The sequence below is a fragment of the Ixodes scapularis genome, unplaced genomic scaffold (assembly GCF_016920785.2).
Source record: "Ixodes scapularis isolate PalLabHiFi unplaced genomic scaffold, ASM1692078v2 PGA_scaffold5__190_contigs__length_132052651, whole genome shotgun sequence".
NCBI classification, from domain to species: domain Eukaryota; kingdom Metazoa; phylum Arthropoda; class Arachnida; order Ixodida; family Ixodidae; genus Ixodes; species Ixodes scapularis.
The window spans coordinates 74,560,469-74,582,366 of record NW_024609880.1 but is presented as its reverse complement, the minus strand read 5'-3'; the positions used below and the strand labels follow the sequence as shown (position 1 = coordinate 74,582,366).

Below are 21,898 nucleotides of genomic sequence, written 5' to 3'. Positions count from 1 at the left end.
CCGCTCAATTAAACGACTACGACGGAGTGAAGACAACAAACACGACAGGACGAAGCTGTTCTCGCAACTAAAGTTTTCTTAGTGAAATTAACAGAAAGAAAACAGCGTAGCGGACACTGATTGCATCAACAAATACCTACTTAACTATTAGGCTCTACAGAATATTTAGAGCTGAAAAGGTTTAAACACCGCTATTCATATTAGCTCACAAAGAACAAACCTCTTTATTTGACAGAGCTACCGACGGCGCACCCTCAGTTGTCAATAAATTGTCTTTTTTACCGGTGTACGATGTTCTGATATAATTTTTGCGGCTTTATTAATATACAGAATGGGGGATTACTAATATCTCAGGAATTAGTAAATATGCTCAATGACCTTCAAAAATATTACAAGAAAGAGGAAATTTTTTTTTTTTTTTTAATGAAGTGGCGAATGCGAATTGTGTTAAATTGCCAAGTTTAACGCAAAATCCGCTAAGTAAAAAAAAAAAAAAAAAAAAAATCTGTGAGCTTTTCTCTGCATCTGCCGGTTTTGCGGTGAGCTTTTCTCCAGTGAGCTTATCTCCGGTGAGCTTTTCTCCGGTGAGCTTTTCTCCGCCGCCCAACCTAGGGTGCCTTCATGTGCGCTTTGCTTAGAGTGGAGACATCTGGCCATTTTGTTCCCACTTTTACATTTATTTTTTGTTCAGAAACGCGTGAAAGAGCGTGTCCCTGCACGCGTCTGTGGCGCTGACTGTGCTATGGCGACATTTTGTTTTCGTCGATTTCTTTGTATCTTCCCCGTGAGCGCGTGCTGTCGGCATCGGGTACTACAAAAGGTGGTATCACTCTAAACAGAAGGTCATTGAGGCACCCTAGAACAAGTACCCCACACTGCGCAGCTTCGTGCTCTCTATGGACTGCTGTAACTGTATTGCGCCCTGCTTGAGAACATACCGAACCAGTAAGCGCGGTCTACCGTTGTGCGCGGCGCACTACATTACACTACCGTATAGAACTCATGCGTGCATTTTGGAAGCATTCGTACAGGCTCTACCACACTTCATCCCAAGTCGCTTCATCCCAGGACAGTTCATCCCAGACACATCATACCAAAGTCATTTCATCCCAGGATGTTTCGCCCCAAGACAGTTCATCCCATGGACAATTCATACAACGACATTTCATACCAGAATAGTCCACACGATCCAGCAGATTCAAGGGCTACTCACTTCATCCCAGGTGATGAAACATCTTGGGATCAAACGTCTTGGGATGAAACACCTTTGGTATAAAGTGTCTGGGATGAAGTGTCCTGGGATGAAGTATCTTGGAATGAACTGAGTGGACCCCTTCGTACAGTATTGCAGTGAGTAGATAGCGCGCCACTGTTGGCGCGTACGAGCGACTGCCAGTTTTCATCGTAGAGCCAGGGCTTTAATTCATACAAAAATAACAAGTACGATGAGAAGTGCTCATTTGGGGAATTAACCTAAGGGGTAAAATTTTACACCCCCAATGCCCCTCCAAAAAAAAAGGGAAAAAAAAGACGCTGGTGTTAAATTTGCGTTAACTATGTCGCGCAGCGAGTCGAAACTGAAACCGAAACCCCCAAATTGGCTTCCGCAGAAAACGAAAACAACTCGTAATTTTATTTTTAAATAATTTAAAATATATTAACTTTATTTTCAACAATATAAACACTAGTTTATTTTTATCCTGCTATTCCCAATACCAGAATTATTTTTTCGCGTAATTTGACATTCAAGAGCATAATCCGAAGTCGAGAGTCGAGACCAACGTTAATCGAGCCTCGTCTCCTAGCAACAGGAAAAACGCCATGGCAACGAAGTTTGCATCTTTCGAACTTTCGCTCGCGTAGGATCGTGATCCACTCAAGTGTCTGGGATTATTGGGATTACTAAAAAGCTTGTTGATATGAGACTCAAGACTTACCTACACAAGGAGCCCAAACATATCCTTTGTTGCGCGATCTGCCTGCTCAGGTTTAGAGTGTGCATATTTTTCGTTCTCAACTTTCAAGACTATTCGAACTTGTTTTGCTAAACTTTACAGTGCTTCACTCGGTTCATAACGAAATCACAATTTTCTTTGTTAAAATAACTGAACACTTTATATATATATATATATATATATATATATATATATATATATATATATATATATATATATATATATATATATATATATATATATATATATATATAGATAGACATGCGTCGTTCGTGTTTGCTACCTGAAATTACCAGCAACATTTCGTTGTCATTTCTTGTGCCCGTACCCCAGCACATGTTGTTGATCCCTGATTGAGAAATAAATGCGGAGATTGCCAGCGGCGTTACCTGGAGCACCACAGACGAGGTGCTGTCGTGCAGTGATGATCACAAAATCCTGTCGTGGAACCTGGTTACCAAGGACAGCGCCAAACTCACAGACCTGCCCGAAGATCTGTTCCCAACTTCGATCCACACGCTCCCACGAATCGCCGGCACTGGAGTGACGAGGAAAAGTCCCGGCGGTGGAGATGTCATACTAATCACGACAAGTGATGGTAGGATCCAAAGTGTCAAGCATCCTCTTCTTTTTTTTTTTTTTTTTCTCTTGTTACAGGGATGGGTAAAAAACATTATCAAGCAGACTTCATTTGCACCACGATAACACGGAACTTTAGAGAACCTCAAAACGGCAGATGACGTTTGGCCTATGAGACCTATCATCAGACAATTTGATAAGGAATTTTGTCAACTGGACTTGTATCGTCAGTATATGGACACAGTTGCAGAGCTTTACTATCTTTATTGATCAACAAAGTTTTATATTATGAGAGTAATCTTTCTGGGATTACTGTTGAGCGGTATGGCATAAAGCTTGCCAGCAGGTTTAACGAATATCAGACAAATTAAGAAAGCAGCATATAGGGACTAAAATAGTTATGAGCTTGTATAAAATTATTATTTTGTGCTTTCTTGTTTGTAGGAAAGCTCTGCCTCCTCTCGAAGAATGGAAGAATCGAAAAGGCGGTTGAAGCCCACAGGGGTGCTGTCCTCGCAGGGCAATGGAGTCCTGACGCCACGGCTCTCGTGACCGGTCTGAGTTTGCCACACATTGAATAATTCTGAACTCATCGGGGTTGCCTATAGTGCTTGTGCTTGTATATGCGATTAATTTCCTTCAGTTCCAACTAGGGTGACCACCTTCCTGCAAGCGAAATGCGGGACAGCGGGGCAGTGAGGGCGGGAGGCGGGGGGGGGGGGGGGGGGGGTAGAGGAAATTTATTAACGCGCACATTACGAACCCAGGCTCTGTTAACACATTTAATACCCTGTGCTGTTTATACACCTTCTAATCGTATTGCAGGCTCAGCAACTCAGCTCAAATATTTTTTTACTCCCAGTGATATACTTTTTTTTTTATGCCAAATGTGTTATTAAATGTGTCGAAACCTAAAACATAAAAATCAACTGAAGCAGAACTCAATTCATCAAATGGAAATAAGAAAGCGTAAATCTTTTTCTGGTTATCGTTTCCTGTCAAAGCTTACTTTTATCGCAACATGGTGCTACACTCTATAAAAAAAGCCCGTGCGTCTACTTTCACGCACAACACTCGGCGGGCCGATCACCGCGAGTTACGGAGGCAGCTCAGCGAATGACGATGCCGAAACATATGTTTAGACCGAAAAACGCAGGAGTTTTGACATTAAGCAATGCAAAACGTCGCACTTGCATTGCGTAATGTCACAACTCAGACTGCGTTTTTTTTTTTTTTGGGGGGGGTTTAAACATATGCTTCGGCGTCGTCATTCGCTGAGCTGCCTCCGTAACTCGCGGTGATCGGCCCGCCGAGTGTTGTGCGTGAAAGTATACGCACGGGCTTTTTTTAGAGTGTACACAAATTTTTAACAGTATGTTCTTTTTCGACCCTTGTGAGTTGCAGGTTTTTTCCCTTGTGTAGTTGTCTTCACGAAAAAAGAAAAAAAGAAATCCACGGCAAACCTTTTGCTGTGACACAGTGATATGAAAATAATTACAGTATCTTATATCTAAAATTTTGTCGAGAAATTTTTCTTACAATATTTTGCTACCAAGGGGAGAGGCGCAACGGAGCAAGCGCGTCGGTTCTACTGCGAGAACGACGGTCGCTTCCCGCAATGCTTGGATAGAAAATGGCGTACCCATGCGATTCACACGATTAACAGCGACCTCTGCGCTTCCCCGTGCCCCGTTGTTCGGCAGCACCATGAGTTACTGAGTGAATTTTACGACAGTATGAAATGCGGGACATTTTGAACATTTGAAAATTTCTTGCGGGACGCGGGACACGAGCCCTCAATGCGGGACAGTCCCGCGAGTCGCGGGACGGGTGGTCACCCTAGTTGCAACTGTGCAGCATCATTACTAAATATTAACTGCCTTGTAAAAGCATACTGGTGGAGTAAGCAACTGAATAACCTGCTAATATTAAAAGTACTAAGAATATTGTCATATTTCTTATGTTTGGTCTAAGAAAGTACACATTCAGTTAGAACTCTATTCAGTTAGAATCAGTATCCTGATTGGCTTACCTTCTAGAGAAAGGGTCTCAATCACACGGCCCACAGGCAACTGGCTGCATACACCCGTTCCCATGTCTCGAGCGCTAGAAATGGCATGCGCCATAATGATCTCATGTTGCTGGTTCATTTCCGCTTCATGCGTAGCTCTGCTCTTATTATGTATCATATCGTTTGTACTATTTTGTTTTCATTTGCCTTGTGTTTCGTTTTAATTTTTGCTTCCTAGCTTTCTTCGGGCAAGGACAGACCTTGGCTGCGCAAACTCTCGCTTAGGAGAAACTGCCATAGATACACCTACGAGTTCGAGATTCTGGCCTTCAAAAGTTATCACCAATAATACAAACCCTTAGTAAAACAAAAATTATCTCATGGACTTTTTTTTTTTTTTTTTTTTTCGGAACATGTTAAGCTGAAGTTTCTTGAGTGAATTGAGCAACAGGAACGACGTGCTTGCTCTCTTGTTTTATTAAAAAGCTTTTGCACATTGGCAAAGTGGTGTCACTTTAACTTGTGTTATTATATCAGGTAAGGGCGCAAATCAAGAAAGCTAAAAATATCACTGCCAAACTGCGGGCTTACAAAAAGAATAGACCACAAGGTTCGTTCTCAATAAAATCTCTTAACTCCCCCCCCCCCCTCTCCCCCCCACCTTACGTTGGCCTTCGACCTATGGGGAGTGGTTTATATCACACCGACACTCGGATGAGTTTGAGAGCCCTGTTCTAGAGTGACGGTGATTAGCTCTACCCTGACTGGTTACAACTTGCCTCTTGTTTGTGCACGTCTGTTACAAGCTGGTGAAGATGGCCACGTGAAGATCTGGTCGAGGAATGGAATGCTCCGATCTACTCTATCAACCAACTGTAAGACTTTCAAGCAATACATAACACAGACATAAATCTTTGCATTTTGAAATGTGGTAAAGAACGATCTGCAATGCAACTTGTCTTCTTTAATAGAAAAAAAAAAAGAAGAAATTAATTCTTGAGGAAGAAATGTGAGCCACTTCAGAGGAGCTCGCACAAGTTGTTGATACTAATCGATATTTTATTTACAATATGTCAAGATAGGATTTGCGATATGTCGCCAGATTTTCACTGAATTCCAAATTAAAAGCGCTATATAAGAGTCAAAATACTCAAAGTTAAATTGCTCTGTATACCATCATTCTTCATTTTCATGTTTATTTTTTTTTTTTTAGGATGACATATTAACAAAAAGAAAACAAAAAACAGGTCATATAAAATTCCTAGATGACATCTGAGAACCATCTTTAGGAAGTATGCTTTGTTTTATGCTGCAAATAATTATTTTCTTAATGCTGGCTTCTCATAGTCTTTGATTCACGGAAGTTCCTGTCGGAGCATTGTGTTGGACATGTTTATCAGTGCAGAAAGCTGCATCAATGCTTTGCAGCTCAGCCCATCTACTGCGTTGCCTGGGGCCCAAACTCCAACCAGGTTCTGTACAGCATGGGCATGCACCTGGTCATCAAGCCCCTGCAGCCAAACTCCAAGCCAACCCAGTGGAAAAGCCACGACGGCTTGGTCCTTGCAGTCGCCTGGAACACAAACAACAATCTAATCCTCTCTGGCTCGGAAGACTGCAAGTATAAGGTGCGCTCCAGTGACACCAATACTAAACACTCCATTTCACCTTACGACGGACCAGAATGGACGTTAGGAGCCTCCGTTCAAGCAAATGCTTGAGTTTTGAAATGCAGAAAGAACTCTTGGTATGCTTTCTTCGGTGACAAAAATCCTTGAACTTAAAGGGTGACTCTGGTCAAAAAAATTACTGGTACACTTTAGTGGCACGAAATATGATCATAGCCAAAGTATTATGTCAAAGTTAGGCTGTAGTACTCTACTGAAACTAATTTTAAAGATGCGACTAGCTGCGCTCTTTAGCAGATGGCAAGCGGGTAAGTTTTTAGTTGAGGGACACTGGCGCAGCACCCCTGTGATGTCACGTCGTGGTGGAGCTGCGGTGGATTGGTGGTACCACGTGCACAGCACCACGGTGACGTCACGTCACAGCCGTACGACTGATGATCATTGTTTCCATCCCTCTAGCAGGTGGTTTTAGTTTTGTCGTAGATGCCATAAAGCAAACTTTGAGACGTGATATTTATAGAACTGCACACAATATTGAAACAAAAAAATATATACCTTGCATTTCAGGGACACTGCCTTTGCTGAAAACATTCGTAATCCCAAATGTGGCCGGAGTTGCCCTTTAAAGAGCTACTCCTTAAAAAGCAACAAAGCAGCTGTGACTGTTTTCATGCACCATTTATTTTTTTCTTAATCCTAGTTTTGATGGATGATTATTTCCTGTCTGTTGTTTTCCTAGCTCTGGGACACATTTGGGCACATTCTGTATTCGTGCCATCCCAACGACTACCCTATCACATCCCTGGCATGGACGCCGGATGGCGAATTGTTCGCTGTTGGCTCATACAATTCCCTAAGGCTCTGTGACAAAACTGGGGTGAGTGTTTCTTTCACTTATCAAGCTAACATTTATAATGGGCAGAAATGTGGAATGGAGTGCAGACAGGACAGACGATTGACAAGAAAGGACGGAAAGCGATCCAGAAAAAGACTGACCACAAGTACACTTCTGCTTACAAGCACTATATAAAGTGAATTTGTTCCCAAACCTTACAGCTTTCTATTGCCAGTGGTTGAAATGCTGCGCCATTTGTGCCAAATTGCGCCATGAATGAAAGTCTGCTACATCTTGTGCCAAAATGCCATTTTTGCCGAAAACTGCGCCAGACCTGCGCCGAGAAAGGCTTAAAGCAAAAAAAATTTATATTTTAATGGTGGTCGACCCTAATGTTCAGAAAAGCAGAAGGAAAGAAAAGTTTTACAAAAATGGATTTCACGGCGTCTCTACTCATCGTATAGTTCTTTTCATCTTAGGTCAGAGCACAGTCGAAGGCTCAAACACATACAACCACAAGCACAGGTACTCAAAGGGCAAGTCATGGGACATTGTCTGCGCTTGTTTGGTCTAGCCGATGAAAGAACACATACAACGAAATGAATGTCATGATGTTGCGCTTTGATGCTACGAATCAACCAGTCAGAGCTGTTGATGCTGGGCATCAATCGCTCTGGCCGGAAGATACGCTGGCTGGTTGATTGCCGATATCGTCTAGATTTCATGACAATGTCGTCAATGTCAGGAATTAAGAGTCCCCAGAAAACTTTGCGAAATACCCAGGCGAAAATTTTCAACTGGGACCAGTTGGTCCCAGTTGCAACTGGTTTATGGAACAATTCCCAGTTACAACTGGTCCCAGTTGAAGTCGTCCAACTGGGACCAGTTGGTCCCAGTTGCAACTGGTTTATGGAACAATTCCCAGTTGCAACTGGTCCCAGTTGGAGTTGGTCCCAGCTGGAATTGGTCCCAGTTGGAGTTGGTACCAACTCCAGCAACAATGAAACACGGCACAAAATGGAAGGGTGACAAGAATTTATTGTCAAAAACTTGGAGAATGAAACTAAATAGGTTCGGTGACGTACACGCTCCGGGTTTAGCCACTTGCTTGCGACGGTTGAATCGCTTTTTCAGAGGTGGTATTCATGAGATGAAGGAAGATCGGCCGCTGGCGTCTGTTAGTGAAGACGTCCTCAGCTTCTCTTCCCATCGCGTGAAGAAAGGTGCTCACCCGTGATCCTGCGTTGCGCAGGTGAAGTCCTGATGAGATGCGCTAGCGCTTCCACCTTGCAATCTGTCACAACAGTCGAACATTTTCGAGGTAGACCTCCCGCCATTTTCGCCATTGTGCTCTCCGCGGCGTGTTCTCTTCCGTCCGGTCTTTCCTGGGTGCCCTCCGATCGCTGAACTGCATCGTTCCATCCTCGAAGTTCACCGCCGCCACCATGGCGTGTGTACAGTTAGGTCCAAAGAAGCGCAGCTGTAGTTTTGACATTTTCATAACGACGCCAACTTGGGCGATGGCGACATGGCGACCCTTCTCTACCGCGTCCGTCCGACTCCGGCGTCAGCATAGGCAGCGCCATCTGTCGACAGCGCGTACCACTAATCCGCACCCGCGTGTCACGGCGGCCGGCTAGCTCTGATTAGTCAAAAGATAAATTTATTTATTAAAAGAAAAAAAATACTGTAGGTATTTAAATAAATGTTTTAATATATTTTAATAATGCACTAAAAGTTCATTTAGGTGAACACAATGTGTCATTAATTATATTTTCCAATTAAAAAAATTATTTAGTTAATTAAAATTTTTATATTATTTTTATAAATATATAAATGTACCCCAGTAATTAAAAATTCCCTATTTGTATAAATCTAAAAATGTTAGTGTTTTTAGTTTTCTTCATTAGCAAAAGTCAATACACCCCCAACTTGTCCAAATTGTTGCCCAGTGTGAACTGGGAACGGGAAAGGCATTTGAAGTCCGACTGGGAATCGCTCCAACCAGTTACTTTCCTAACTGGTTCCAGTGCACTCCATTCCCAACTGGGAGTCAAACCAGTTGACTCCCAACTGGGAATGGTTCAAACCAGTTGACTCCCAACTGGGAATGGTTCAAACCAGTTGACTCCCAACTGGGAATGGTTCAAACCAGTTGACCCCTCAGCTGGCCCCAGTTGGACTCCTATTGGTCCCAGTTGATTCCCAGTTGGGACCAGTTAGTCCCAGTTGCTTCCCAGTTGGGACCAGTTAGCCCCAGTTGAAACCAGTTGAGGTGCCAACTGGTCCCAGTTAGAAATTTTCGCCTGGGTAGTAGGATTGCCGATTGTGGCAACTGTGATAAAAGAAAACCAGGGTTTTGTATTCCTGATAAGATAACTTGATTATCATGTCTGCCACATGCCTTCGTTCTGTGGCTGCAGAGGACCATGGCGCTTGTGCCGCTCGCGTCAACCTTCACCACCACTCGCCAGCATGCGTGCGTCAAACTTCACCGCTTTGCACCGGAGTGCTAGGAGCTGCGACTGACCTGGGGGAGCGCCTGGCTTAGAGCGATAGGCTCGCAAATTACCCTCAGGATTATTACAGGTCGACCTTCTTTGTCCTACTTGTAAATTATTTCTAATTAAAAAAAAAAACAAAAAAAACTGAGCATGTATAGAGGAGAGAAGCAAGCACTGGCATATATTTGAATAAATACGGCAGTCACGGTAGTTCCCATGCAACTGTCGATCGAAAGAGCAGCGAATTTTGGCATAACTCTGGTTCTTAGCCGCTAAAGAGCAGTGTTGCCTTTAAAGCGCGAGTGTAGGCTTTTATAATATTTTTGGGTGGTTGTTTTTGCAGTTTATGATATTAGTCTCGAGTTTGGTCGTTTCATTAAACTTATGGGAGGCATTTTTGTTGGTAGATGTTTTAGTGGATATGCTATTTTGCTGGCATTGTATAGAAATTATAGTTACAGGCTAAACAAACTAACCGAGTGTAAAATGAGGAGGTGAGAGAGGATTTATCCCAATGAAGTGTTGAGCTATGATTCACTTTTCAACCATTTTTTAATACCCATTGTAAATGAAACCTAAGTATTCTCACTAGAGCCTTATTTAAGAAGACTGTGTTCCTTCTTTGCCCTATTCATTTTTATCATAAGCGATAATAAGTAATATGCTCAAATATCAAAGAGGAACTCTTGATCACCATCAAACTCATTGAGAGATGCAATCACTTTTTCGTTCTCAAGTGACGTACTGACGGATGTTGGAACCTGCTCCAAAAGCATCACTGTCTGCTCCAAACAAATATATTGCCTGCTACAGAGCCTGCTACAAAAGGTCAAATGCTGCTTCCACTGCTGTATTGCGTACAACCTCTTGCATATCCAAGAACGAGGACAGGGGCGGATTCAAGGGGGGGGCGACAGGGGCGGCCGCCGCCCCCCCCCCCCCAAACAAAGTCGACCCCCCCCCCCCCTCCTCCCCCCTTCTCGGAGGGCAATTTGACATAGGTACACAGAAAGAACGGGAGAATAGTATCCTTATAAATTTTCTCGCCCCCCGCCAAAACGGAGTCCTGGACCCGTCCCTGGATGAGGAACGCAAATAAGTAACCTACTAACCTCCTGGTAAATGTGTTTCCTGGTTATTAACATTCAGCTGTGTCTTCTTTGTGCTTGTGTCATCCTTCAGAAAACTCCGGTCTAGGGTAAATTCACCCTGTTTAACCTGCACTCAGTGGTTGTGATGGATCACTATTTATGTCATTAAAGGGATACTGAACCGAAATTTGGATTTCGCAAAGTAAGGCTGCAGAAGTGTTGAACCGGACACTACGAACTCCAAAACATCACTCGTACATCAATATCTCAAACGGATGGCCGTACTTTTCGAAAAAAAGGGCGCGATCAAGCGAGTTCTTTGACGTAACTGTCCTCCGGGAGAATTTGAGAATGAGGAGAAGCACCCTCGCTTCTCTTTTCCTCGCTTCAATTCACCACCTTGACGGGACGTTGCGAGGATGAGAGAGAATGGGAATCGTGACGTGCCTTGTCTCGTCGGCCTCGTCGGCCGGGTTCAATTGCGCACTTCTTTCCCGAAAAATACGGCAATCCGTTAGATATATCGCCGAATGAGTGATATTTTTTGGTTTTGCAGCTTCCCGCCTATCCACCCGGCCTTGTTTAGTGAGCTCGACATTTCGGTTCAGTATCCCTTTAAGTGAAAATATCTTTTGTTGATTATATGATGTCCCTTTCTTAGTGGTCTTATTCACTTGACAAGCCTCAAACACAAAGCATATATTCACTAGAATGGTCTAGTGACGGCACCCAAGTAGCAGGAGCTTGTGGAAATGGCCAAGTTATATTTGCCCACATCATAGACAGGTATGCTATGACATCATTCATGAGATTGATAGATTCAAGAGGCTTTTGCAGACATCAACTTTTTTTTATGTACTATATAATTCGATCCTATGACTTCTTATATTGTTTTACCAATTTTTGTTGAAAAGTGTGCTAATCCTTTTTATGGATGAACAATCTTTAAAATAATTTTATATCATTTAATATAATTCATGAGTTCTCTGCAAAACTCTGTAACATAAGAGTTTTTTTTTTGTTTTGTGTTTTTACATATATGTAGGTTTTACTTGAGTTTTTCTGAAAAGCTTTCCTAGAAATGTATGAAAACTGTCGGAATGCAACATAGCCTGTTTGTCGTTTCCTTTGTTTAGACGTCTCGAATGGAAAAACTTTGAAGTTTCAACGGTTGGAAGAAAAATGATATCCGTGAAAAATGTCACAACGGATGCCACGGAAGCACTTGATTTTCAGGACAGTATCATCAAGATCTCTATGATGTACAGCCACCTCATTGTTGTCACCTCCACTCAGTGCTACATTTATAGGTAAGGGGTTCTTTTGCAATTTTATGGCACTATGTAGCATTGAAGTTTCAGACATTTTTGCCCCTGCTTTTACATTCTGACAGCACCAGAAACTGGAACACCCCCCAGGTGTTTGACTTGCGAGAAGGCAGCATATGTCTCGTAGTGCAGGCTGAGAGGTAAGCTCTGAAAGTAGTTCTTCAAGGGTGAGTTCACCATGGAGTATGGTAGCATGCATCAAGTTCTTCTCAAAATTTTTAAACCTTACAAACTGTGCAGCATGCCCTGGTTAACTCCAAGCATCTGCTCCTCTGGAAACAGTTGTAATTCAGATCAGATCACAGACATACCTAAAAGGCTGGTGTTATGAAACTATTGATACACTGTGGGGAGTCGATTATTTGTCCTCTTAACCAGCTTGCAGAAGCCCGGGTGAGAAATAGTCGACAAAATAATTGCCATTGGGGTACAGCAGCTATCCTATGGTAGCATGCATAAGTGAGAAGTCATTTTATGATTGCATACCGAAAGATTTTCGATCTATATCTATATCTTTGTAAGTGAACCTTTTGGTAGACATCTACTTGGTTAGGAATTTTTAATATAGAAGAGAAAAAACTCGATAACCATCTGAAGCTTGAAAACCCAATGTTTCAGGGCCAGCTCGGCCCCTAGATCACGGGTGCCTGCTTATGTCCTTTGGAAGACGACGACAAGGACATAAACGCTTGCTTGTGGTTTATATATCAAAACTAGCATGAATGGGAATTGCACATGTGTTTATATTTATGCTCATGTTTTGCTATCTTGTTAAAAATATTTTGTACTGTTACTAATTGGTGCATAAAAAAGCATATTTTGACTCTCATTCCTTCAGTATATAAGGGAGGACACATACAATTTGACCTCTGAAGTACCTAGTAAAAATTATTTGCTCAGGAGAAGATTTTTAAATAATATGTGCATGTTTAACAAAAACAGAGATATAGGACCTTGCTCAGGTGGCCATAAAATATATTGCTGCCTGCGGTAAGACAAAATTTAAAAAAAGAAACTGTTTTGTGCCATGAAGCAGTACAGTCACGTCACACTAATATGGACGTCAATAATACGGATACCCCACTGTATTAACATTTTTGGGGACGAACTGGGTAAACACATGCTCTTTTGTCCCGTTATTATGGACAACCCGCATTATGGATGCTTTTTGGAGGAAATGAAAGTCTTCATATATTAACGAGACATCACTGTAGATGTTTTGTGGTGCAGAAACTGCATTTTGTTGCTTTATACGTGCTCCTTTATGGTTTAACTCGTGAGACTGATTTTTTTTCGTTCAGGTATTTTCTCCTGGTGGAAAGCGCAGGTCTCTATGTGTACACTTATGACGGCAAGTTTGTGTGTTCTCCCAAATGGGCGGGCATGCGTCCCGACATGCTCAACAGGTTCACGGTGGCCCTGAGCAACAGCATTGTTGCGGTCCGAGACAAGGCCGACGAGAGAGGTCTGTGATGCCATGCGCCCTTACAGGGAAACATTGTCGTGAACGTCGTTCTTGGTTACAGTGGTGTACTTGTTCGACACCCAGACGGGAAAGCCGGCGGGTGACGGGAAACCTTACGTTCACAAGGTACGTCAAAGGGAATTTTTCCGGCGGCACTCGCGCCTTCCTGCAAGCATGCCCCACATCTTATTGATGCTTCAATTTTGTGACAAGCTTTTCTTAGTTGTTGAGATCAATTGTTTCAGTAACTTTGCACGTTAGCTCAGTTTTCTTAGGGGGGTGGATTGGATAATTACAGATTGTTGGTTTTGTTTATCAGTGCTTGAAGTTTGGTTTCGTTTGTTGCATTATAAAGGGACTCTGAAGCGGATTTTCAGTTTAGATTGGACCATGAAAAGACTGATTTTGCTTTGTAGGTGATAAAATCTTTTTTTTTGGTCTTTTTTCGGCTTAAATTTGTAGTGGCACCTTTTCTTGAAATATACACTCATATTAAAAGAGCAATCGAAAGATTTGAAAGAAAGTCGTCTTCCAAGATTTGTTTGTTTTCCAGCTTGAAGTGACGGAGGTCGGCATAGACCAGTGCGGGCCATCCATCCAGCGCAAGTTGGCTGTCCTCGACAAGAACAAGGACTTGTACCTCGTCAGTTTGCGCAATGAAAAGCATGTAGACAACGTAAAGCTTGGTGAGTACCCTCGAGTTTAAAAGAGCGCTCTAGAGAAATATTGCTTGCTCATTACAGTGCGACAATACTTAAAGAACAAGCTAGCTGGTGGTGATTCATGGTAATAAAAGCCGAGACTCAAGAACACAGAAGGGGATGGTTACAGTGCCTTCCTTTCTGGAGCAATATGACAACAAAATGTGGTATCTCAAATACTGTTCATATAAGAACTGAAGGAGAGAGGAACAGGGACAGAAAAAAATAAAAAAATATTGCACACTTTCGTATGTTCCTGCCCCTTGTCTGTTTTTCTTCTTCTCCCATGATGTGTGAGAGCCTGTGTTCTTCAGAACCAGTCATGACAGGTGATGTGACTTTTTCCAGGTTCTCCTTTTAGTGACAGTGCTTTTTCTAGAAATAAGTGAGAAAGGGAACACAAATTTTGACTGCTTGGTTGATTTTGGAGATGAAGTTAGTCACAGATATAAAGCATTTAACTTTTGACTGATCTGTTGTGTCACATCCACTACATGCCTGCTGATGTGTCATGCTGATGTCACCACATGCTGATGTGTCATGTCCACCACTAAAATTTGGGCGTGTTCTAACAACTACTCATGGCCTCGTTTTTGACATTCAATGGTTCTTTTTGTGTTCAGTCAAAAATGAAATTAAAATTGTCTACTGATGCCAAACCAACATATAACCAGTCTGGTCTGTAATTGATGCATTCATTTAGCAAGCATATTCGATTAAAACTAACACTAAATTGTTTTAGTGATGTTTCAACTTGAGCACTTTATATCTGGTTTTGTTATTTAATTATTACTGACTAAATGAGTGTAAGCAATAGAGATGGTGGGCTAAGAGCTACTGCATCTTGTAGACTATAAATATGCTCTTGTTAATCATGGGTGCCATGATCTAATACTTATTTTCAGAGGGGAAAAAAAATACTATAGATTGTTGCTACTCAAGAAGGTAAGGCGAGGGAAAGTAAGGCCGGGGAGGAGGAAGCAGACAAAATGCTAAAGAGTTCCGCCTGCTTCCTCCTTCCTGGCCTTCCTTTCCCTCGCCCCACCTTCTTGAGCTGCAATGAACTATAGCTGTAAATGACTTAATTTTTGCGAGAAAATAAAGTCGTTTACAGTAAGTGGAAATGTGTGAACGGGCACCCCAAATCATCTTTGAAACATAAAATAGCCTATCACAAAATTTTGTTCGATTTCTGCGTTCCTGTTGATCCAGGTGTCATGATTGGTTCCCTCTGCTGGAATGACACTGCTAGCATCCTTGCAGCACTGCAGGAAGGAAAACTTATCATCTGGAACCACCCTGCTGCTGCCTTTGTTGACCGCAGTCTCCTGCCACAAACCGTCACAGAGAGAGAGATGAGGTGCGTCTGGATTTACCAAGTGCCCGTATATATAAAACATGAATGTCGCAAAACAGAACTGTCCCTGCAAAAAAAAAAATGTTAACGAGATATTTATTTTGCAAGACGCTTTTTAAGTTAGAAGCGATTCTAAAACGCGCTTCTACCTCAAGCCGTCGACCCAGAAATAGAAGCATGTTTTGGAATCCCTCAGACGAGTCTTGTAGTGCCCTAAACATTGTGCTAAAAGCTTTTTTTTCTTTATTTGAGGGGGGGGGCGGGGCGGGACGGGGCGGGGCGGGGCGGGGCGGGGCGGGGCGGGGCGGGGCGGGGCGGGGCGGGGCGGGGCGGGGCGGGGCGGGGCGGGGCGGGGCGGGGCGGGGCGGGGCGGGGCGGGGCGGGGCGGGCGGAGGCGGAGGGGAAAAAATTTATTTTGCATGTGACACAAGGGCAGACAGCATGCAAAAGAAGAGGAACAAAGCAAAACAAGTGTATTCAAGCACTTAAAAATATATTTTTTTTAAAAGTTCAGCGTTCCTTTGAATAAATTTTTGAACAATTTGGTCTTTGTTCAGCTATATATAAATTATTTCTTAGCTATATCTGGACTATATCATTGATTCGAGCTTTGTGAGCTACATATATCTGGGCTATATCTGGTTTATTACTTTTGTTGCTTCATTGTGTGGAATTTACTTGAATTTTTTTTTTCTTTTGGAGGGGGGGTAATGCGGGTGGATCAATGTAAACATAAAAGCTAGATTTCCAGCTGCTGGCTACCTTTCGCAATAATTATATTACAAACTGTCAGCGAACCTTGTTAATGATGGACCACTGCAAAACGTTTCAGCGACCTGAGCTACAACCCTCACATTGTGAGCTTCCTTGGTTCCAACATTTTGGTGCGGAGAACCGACGGATCCTTGGTGTCCTTTGCCGTGCCCCCGTATGCCTCCATCCTCCATGGTTATGTCACGGCGTCGCGATGGGACGATGCTCTCCGCCTCTGCAGATTTGTGAAGGCATGTACTCTGTCACATTATCACGTGTCATATGCATCATTTTCTTTTTTCTATAACAATATTCATCCATTCTTCTCTTGGCGTCTTCAATATTTGTGGGCAATCAATTATTTTGTTTAGCATTTTCGGCCGGCGCAGTGAAGTGACACGTCGGTTGTAACTTTTTGTTTTCAGAAAATAAAGCTTTATTTCAATTTGCTCAGCAACGACTGGGGACAGGAATAACTTTTTTTTTATTGGCTTAATAAAATGTGCATTGAACTAAAAATTGTGGTATGAATTGTTTTCAAAGTAATCCTGCAAGATTCCATTGAGGACGGACCCCCCACCTGCTTCAGAATGGCAGTTTGTATTAATTGGCATTTATCAGAATCATGATTTGTGGGCTTTCTTGGGGAGGGGGGAGACAGGAAAAATTATATGTGTGAAAACAACAGACATTGATGCACCTACAGTCACTAAATAAAGTGACTCGAGACGTACCCTAACGCATCCATGTCTCTCGAGTGCCTCCATTTTAAAATTAAGTGAAGCTGTCCTTTAAGAACTGCACTGTTTTGCAAATGCGTTTGAGTGCCTTAATCTTATTTTTAATTTTAAGGTACCTTCACTGTGGGCCTGTCTAGCGGCCATGTCACTGAGCGCAAGAGAGCTCACTACTGCCGAAGTTTCCTACGCCGCAATTGATGAAGTAAGGCTTCATTTCGCTTTGTCGGTGCATCCAGTTTACTGCACTGCAAGGCTTTGGTGTTGGTTTAAAGCACAGAAACTGCAATAATTTGGAAGATGAAGAGGCACCACCAGTGTAACTTTTCCTATGCCCAAGCCAAGTTAGAGAAGTGACCCCTAAGCGTTTAACATGTCTGTAAATCAGGTATGTGATAGCAAGGCAACATTCCTACTTCCGTGAAAGAGTTAGTCACGGTGTGAGCAATGTCCCACGTGAATGTAGAGAAGCTATGCGAAACTAGTATGTTTACAAAATCTATGAGCTGGTCAAGTTTGCATTGCCTTATGTTTAGTGTGGACAGCACCAGTAAAACATACTACATACAGTTTAGATAATAAGCATTAAGTTACTGCTTATATAATAAGCAGTAACTTATGGGCAATCTAGCCAGTGTGGTATATTCACTATAACTCCACTTTTTAATATGCATCGTAAAGTATATGTGTATTTAGAATATTGAGAAGTTGCTTTTTGATGTAATAGTATGGGGATCAGCGTATGAAGAACAGGTAGTAAATAGGCACTTCCAGCTGACTTTTTGTCTATGGACTTTCTTTGTTATTCAGGTGCAGTGATGAACTGCTCCACTATTTGCACCATGGACGATAGTCTGCTACATCTTGCACCAAAAAGCCATTTTCGCTGAGAATTGTGCCCCCATCTGAATGGGGCCGACTTTTATATTCATTGAAGTAGAAGTAAAAAAAGAAATGGTACAACTATGCTTAAGTTAGAGCACAGTCGAAGGCTCGGACACATGCAACCACGAACACAGGTACTAAAAGTGCAGGTCAGGGGACATTCGTTGCTCTTAATTTGTTTAGTAGATGATATCGCACTTTGATGTTGTTTGATTGGTCCCATTGGCTTGTAGTATCTACTTAAGGTGAAAAGGAGTATAAAGAATGTTTGTCAACCGCTCTGGCCGATTGATGCGCTGTCCGATTGATCGCCGACGTCGACATTGTCTAACTTTTCAGACAATGTCTGCGATGTCAGGAACTGAAAGTCGCGAGAAATCTTCGCAGAATACTAGGATGACGGCTAGTGTGATAAGACAGATCCAGGGTCTCGTACTCATGATTTACTTGACTGTCATGTCCACCACATGTCTCCGTGCCGTGGCTGCAGTGTACCGTGGCACTTGCTCCGCTCGCGTCGACCATCGCCGCCTCTCACTTGCGCGCGCGCGTTGCGCTTCTCCACTTTGCACCGAGTGCTAGGAGCAGCGGCTGGTTTGGGGGAGCGCCTGGCTTAGCGTGAAAGGCACACAAATTATACTCAGGATTATTACAGGCCGACCTTCTTTGTCTAGATTGTATGTTCATCTTCTTTAAAATGAAATGGAGCCAAAAAGAGAGAGAAGGAAAGGAATACGGGTCTATATTTGAATAAATACCGTAGTAGGTTCCCGTGCAGCAGCCGATCAAAAGAGCAGCGAACTTTGACTTAACTCTAGTTCCAATGCCGCTAAAGGGCAGTGTCACGTTTAAAGAACAAGTCTTTTATAATATTTGTGGGCGATTGTTTTTGCAGTTTAACTATAGAGTCCTGAGTTTGGTAGGTTCATAGAACTTGGGGGATGCGTTTTTATTGACGGACATGTTACCAGATATGCTGGTTCTTGCTGGCATTTTACAGTAATTATATTTACAGGCTAAATAAACTACCGTGTGTAAAATGGGGAAGCAAGAGATGCTTTATCTGAACTGAAATGTTGCACAATGATTAAATTGGGAGCGGAGCTTTTAGGCACTTGTTTCCGGCTTGAGCAGCGTCGCCGTCGGCGTAACTGCGCGGTGCATTATGGGACGCGTGACGTCACTGATGACGTCATCACGATGATAATATCGTCATGTGACCTCACAGGGGCCACGTGACCCATAATGCACCGCGCGTGAGGTCACGTGACCCTCGTGAGGCGACGGCGACGCCGCTCAGAGAGAGGAGTAGCAGACAGGATGAGGAGGTGAGGAGGAGGGAGGAGGGGCATACCCTCCCCTCAGTACGATTCCCTCCTCCTCCTCAAGAGCTGCCCTCTAATTCGGTGTTACAGGGAGTTGTAAATGGCTTTCATTTTTTTCAACCATTTTTAATACCCATACAAATGGAACCTACTCTGACCATAGCCTTATTTCTGAAAATAAGGCTATGTATTTTCTTTGCTCACTGTCTATTATCACAAAAGTTAATAAAAAATATACTCCAGTATCAAAGAGGGACCCTCAATCATTGTCATAGATGAGCTCGGTTAGAAATGCTATCACTTTTTCATTTTCAAGTGACGTGCTAACAGATGTTGGCATCTGCTCCAAAAGCATCAGTGACTGCTCCAAATCAATATTTTGCCTGCTACGGAACCTGGTAGGAAAGTTCAAATGCCGCTTCCATCACTGCAGGTGGATAAGGTGCTTTACATTCAGTACATCAAAGCGCAACCGCTGGATGAGGTCCGATCAGCAGAGATAGCCTTGATCTGTGGAAACCAAAAGGAGGCTGAAAACATACTTCTCCAGAATAAATTGTGGTTTCGTGCAATTATGATGAACATTGGCCTTCACCAGTGGGAACGGTAAGCTGACTGGGTCTCTTAAAAATTGTGCCTCGAGTATACTGTACTTTTATTTTTCTAAGAATTTTTTTTCTGCCCTTTTTATGATGTAACTGCTAGGGTAAAGATGGGGCAAAATGAGACGTGAGGCAAAATGAGACATTTTGAGTTTAGCGCTAGCTTCATATTAATCTTGCAATGCGAGGAAATCCTATGCAACTTGTAAGAACATTCAGACAAAAAAAAAATTGCAGTTATATTTTGTGATTTTATGAGCTTCCAAAGTGGAATTAAATTCTGCACTTGCATTTTTCTGGAGACGTGCGACTGAGGTTTAAAAAATTACTGTACCAAGCTCAACCCTTATTTTATTTGTCTATTTCCTTAGCTGACTCAGGTTACAATTTTATCGCTCTAGGTTTTGATTGGTAATGCAATAAAAATGTTACTACAATGTTTAAATAAGAGTTGATTCAAGGGGCAAAATGCGACCATATTGGCATCAACAGACATAAAATAATTTTTGGCCGAGTCAGTGTTTCTTTTTGATCTATGGATCTTTTTATTTACGGTTTAGGATAGTCCGGATATACAAAAGAAAAATAGCCAGAGTTTAATGCTGCAAAAATAACATTTAAAAAGCGCTCAAGAAAGTGTGCATTAACAGCATCAGTCTATTCGCGCTGCAACACTAGATGACTCCAGTCAAGAGGCCTGTGGCAGAACCAATAGTTTTTAAATAGACGTTTCCTGGTCTGATCCAATCTGTGTTTCAGCAAAAGCCTTTGGCGATCTAAGAATATACTCCAAGGCATGCGAGAAAACTCAAGTAATGGCTCCTGACTGACTTTTATAAGTGCTTTATAAAAGTAACTTAGGATCCAAATGACAAGTTCCTTCTAATCAGCAAAAAATTTTAAAAATGAACCGAAAAATGCCATTGAGTATAGTGTGTGCATGGAGAAGTCCCTTTTTGAGCTTGCATACAATGACATGCTGAGGATAGACTACACTTACTGTGAATCAAATGAAAAAGAGGGGGAAGATTATTCAGGGTGAAAGCAATAGTCTGCAGACTCTTTACTTCCTGAATAAGCCGGTGAAGCACAAGTGTTCTGCAAATTGTGCAAAGAGCACCAAATGTGACTAAAAGTGCCCGATGTGCAAAACACTATGAAGCAAAACAGCTCACATTTTGTGTGCTGTTTTCCCACTCTTCGCACGCATGGCGTGCGAAGAGTGGGTTCACAAAGATTGTGCAGGGAGTTCGACTTCAAATGTTTCAAATGCAAAGACTAAGCTGTATTCTTTCTTTAACAGGGTGTTTAAGTTGATTTTACTAGCTGTCTCATTTTAGCCCAGGTGTCAGGGCGGAATGAGACATTTGTGACTGACCACAATTCCAAAATGCAAAAGAAAGTTTTCATACATTTTTTTTTCCTAAATTTAAAATTAAAACTCAAAAACGGCATCAATTTGCAAATTTTTGTTACATTTTGGCCCTTCCTATCCTGCACATTATCCAAAAAGCAAGCCTAGGCTACTTCAATGAGATATGTGAACTGTAAGCTTTAAAATTCACCTCAATGTAATTTACTTTGAGAACGATATCTACAAGTTAATTGAGTTGTAGCAATCCATCTTAATGAGGGAAAAAAGCCATCCGTAGAACATATTTTTCTGAATGTTGAATGCCAATGTAATTTTCCGCATGGCACAACCTTTTCCTTGCAGCGCATTGAATCTAGCCATCAAATACAACTCCCACATTGACACTGTGCTCGCTCACCGAAAGCTTTCCTTGGAACGACTTGGAAAGAAAGAATCGAGTGCCCTTTTCGAAAAGTACAATAAAGAGGTATTCGCTCCTTTTTTTTTTTCTTTTACATATGTATGGTGCATTCCTTGTCAACCATTGTTAGACATGTATGTATGTTTTAATGAATTTTTCGATCTACTTCTCAATTGACTAACCACTTAATCACATCACTTTGATAGACTCAAGATTGCGTTCTAGTAATGAAACCTATATTTTTATTTCAAACAGTGTGACGCTTGCCTAAAGCGACCATGAACATTTTTATGTGTTTCTTATTGGTAGATCTGAATTTATTAAGCTTTAAAATTAAAATCTATATGAAGTTTGAATCCTGGTCTAC

General features: G+C 42.2%; 1 protein-coding gene across 1 annotated transcript; it reads left to right on the top strand.

Moving 5' to 3' along the window:
* Positions 1-1,872: 1,872 nt before the first annotated feature.
* Positions 1,873-21,597, top strand: LOC115328232 (intraflagellar transport protein 80 homolog; the record flags this gene model as incomplete). The annotated part of the gene is given in 17 exon segments (XM_042294079.1): positions 1,873-1,956; positions 2,320-2,553; positions 2,979-3,089; positions 5,352-5,420; positions 5,974-6,173; positions 6,913-7,050; positions 11,265-11,389; positions 11,740-11,913; positions 11,997-12,071; positions 13,233-13,396; positions 13,458-13,522; positions 13,950-14,082; positions 15,310-15,457; positions 16,287-16,458; positions 17,060-17,149; positions 19,588-19,760; positions 21,474-21,597. Coding segments are annotated over 17 exon segments (2,232 nt in total), but the record flags the coding sequence as incomplete, so codon positions are not given.
* Positions 21,598-21,898: the final 301 nt, after the last annotated feature.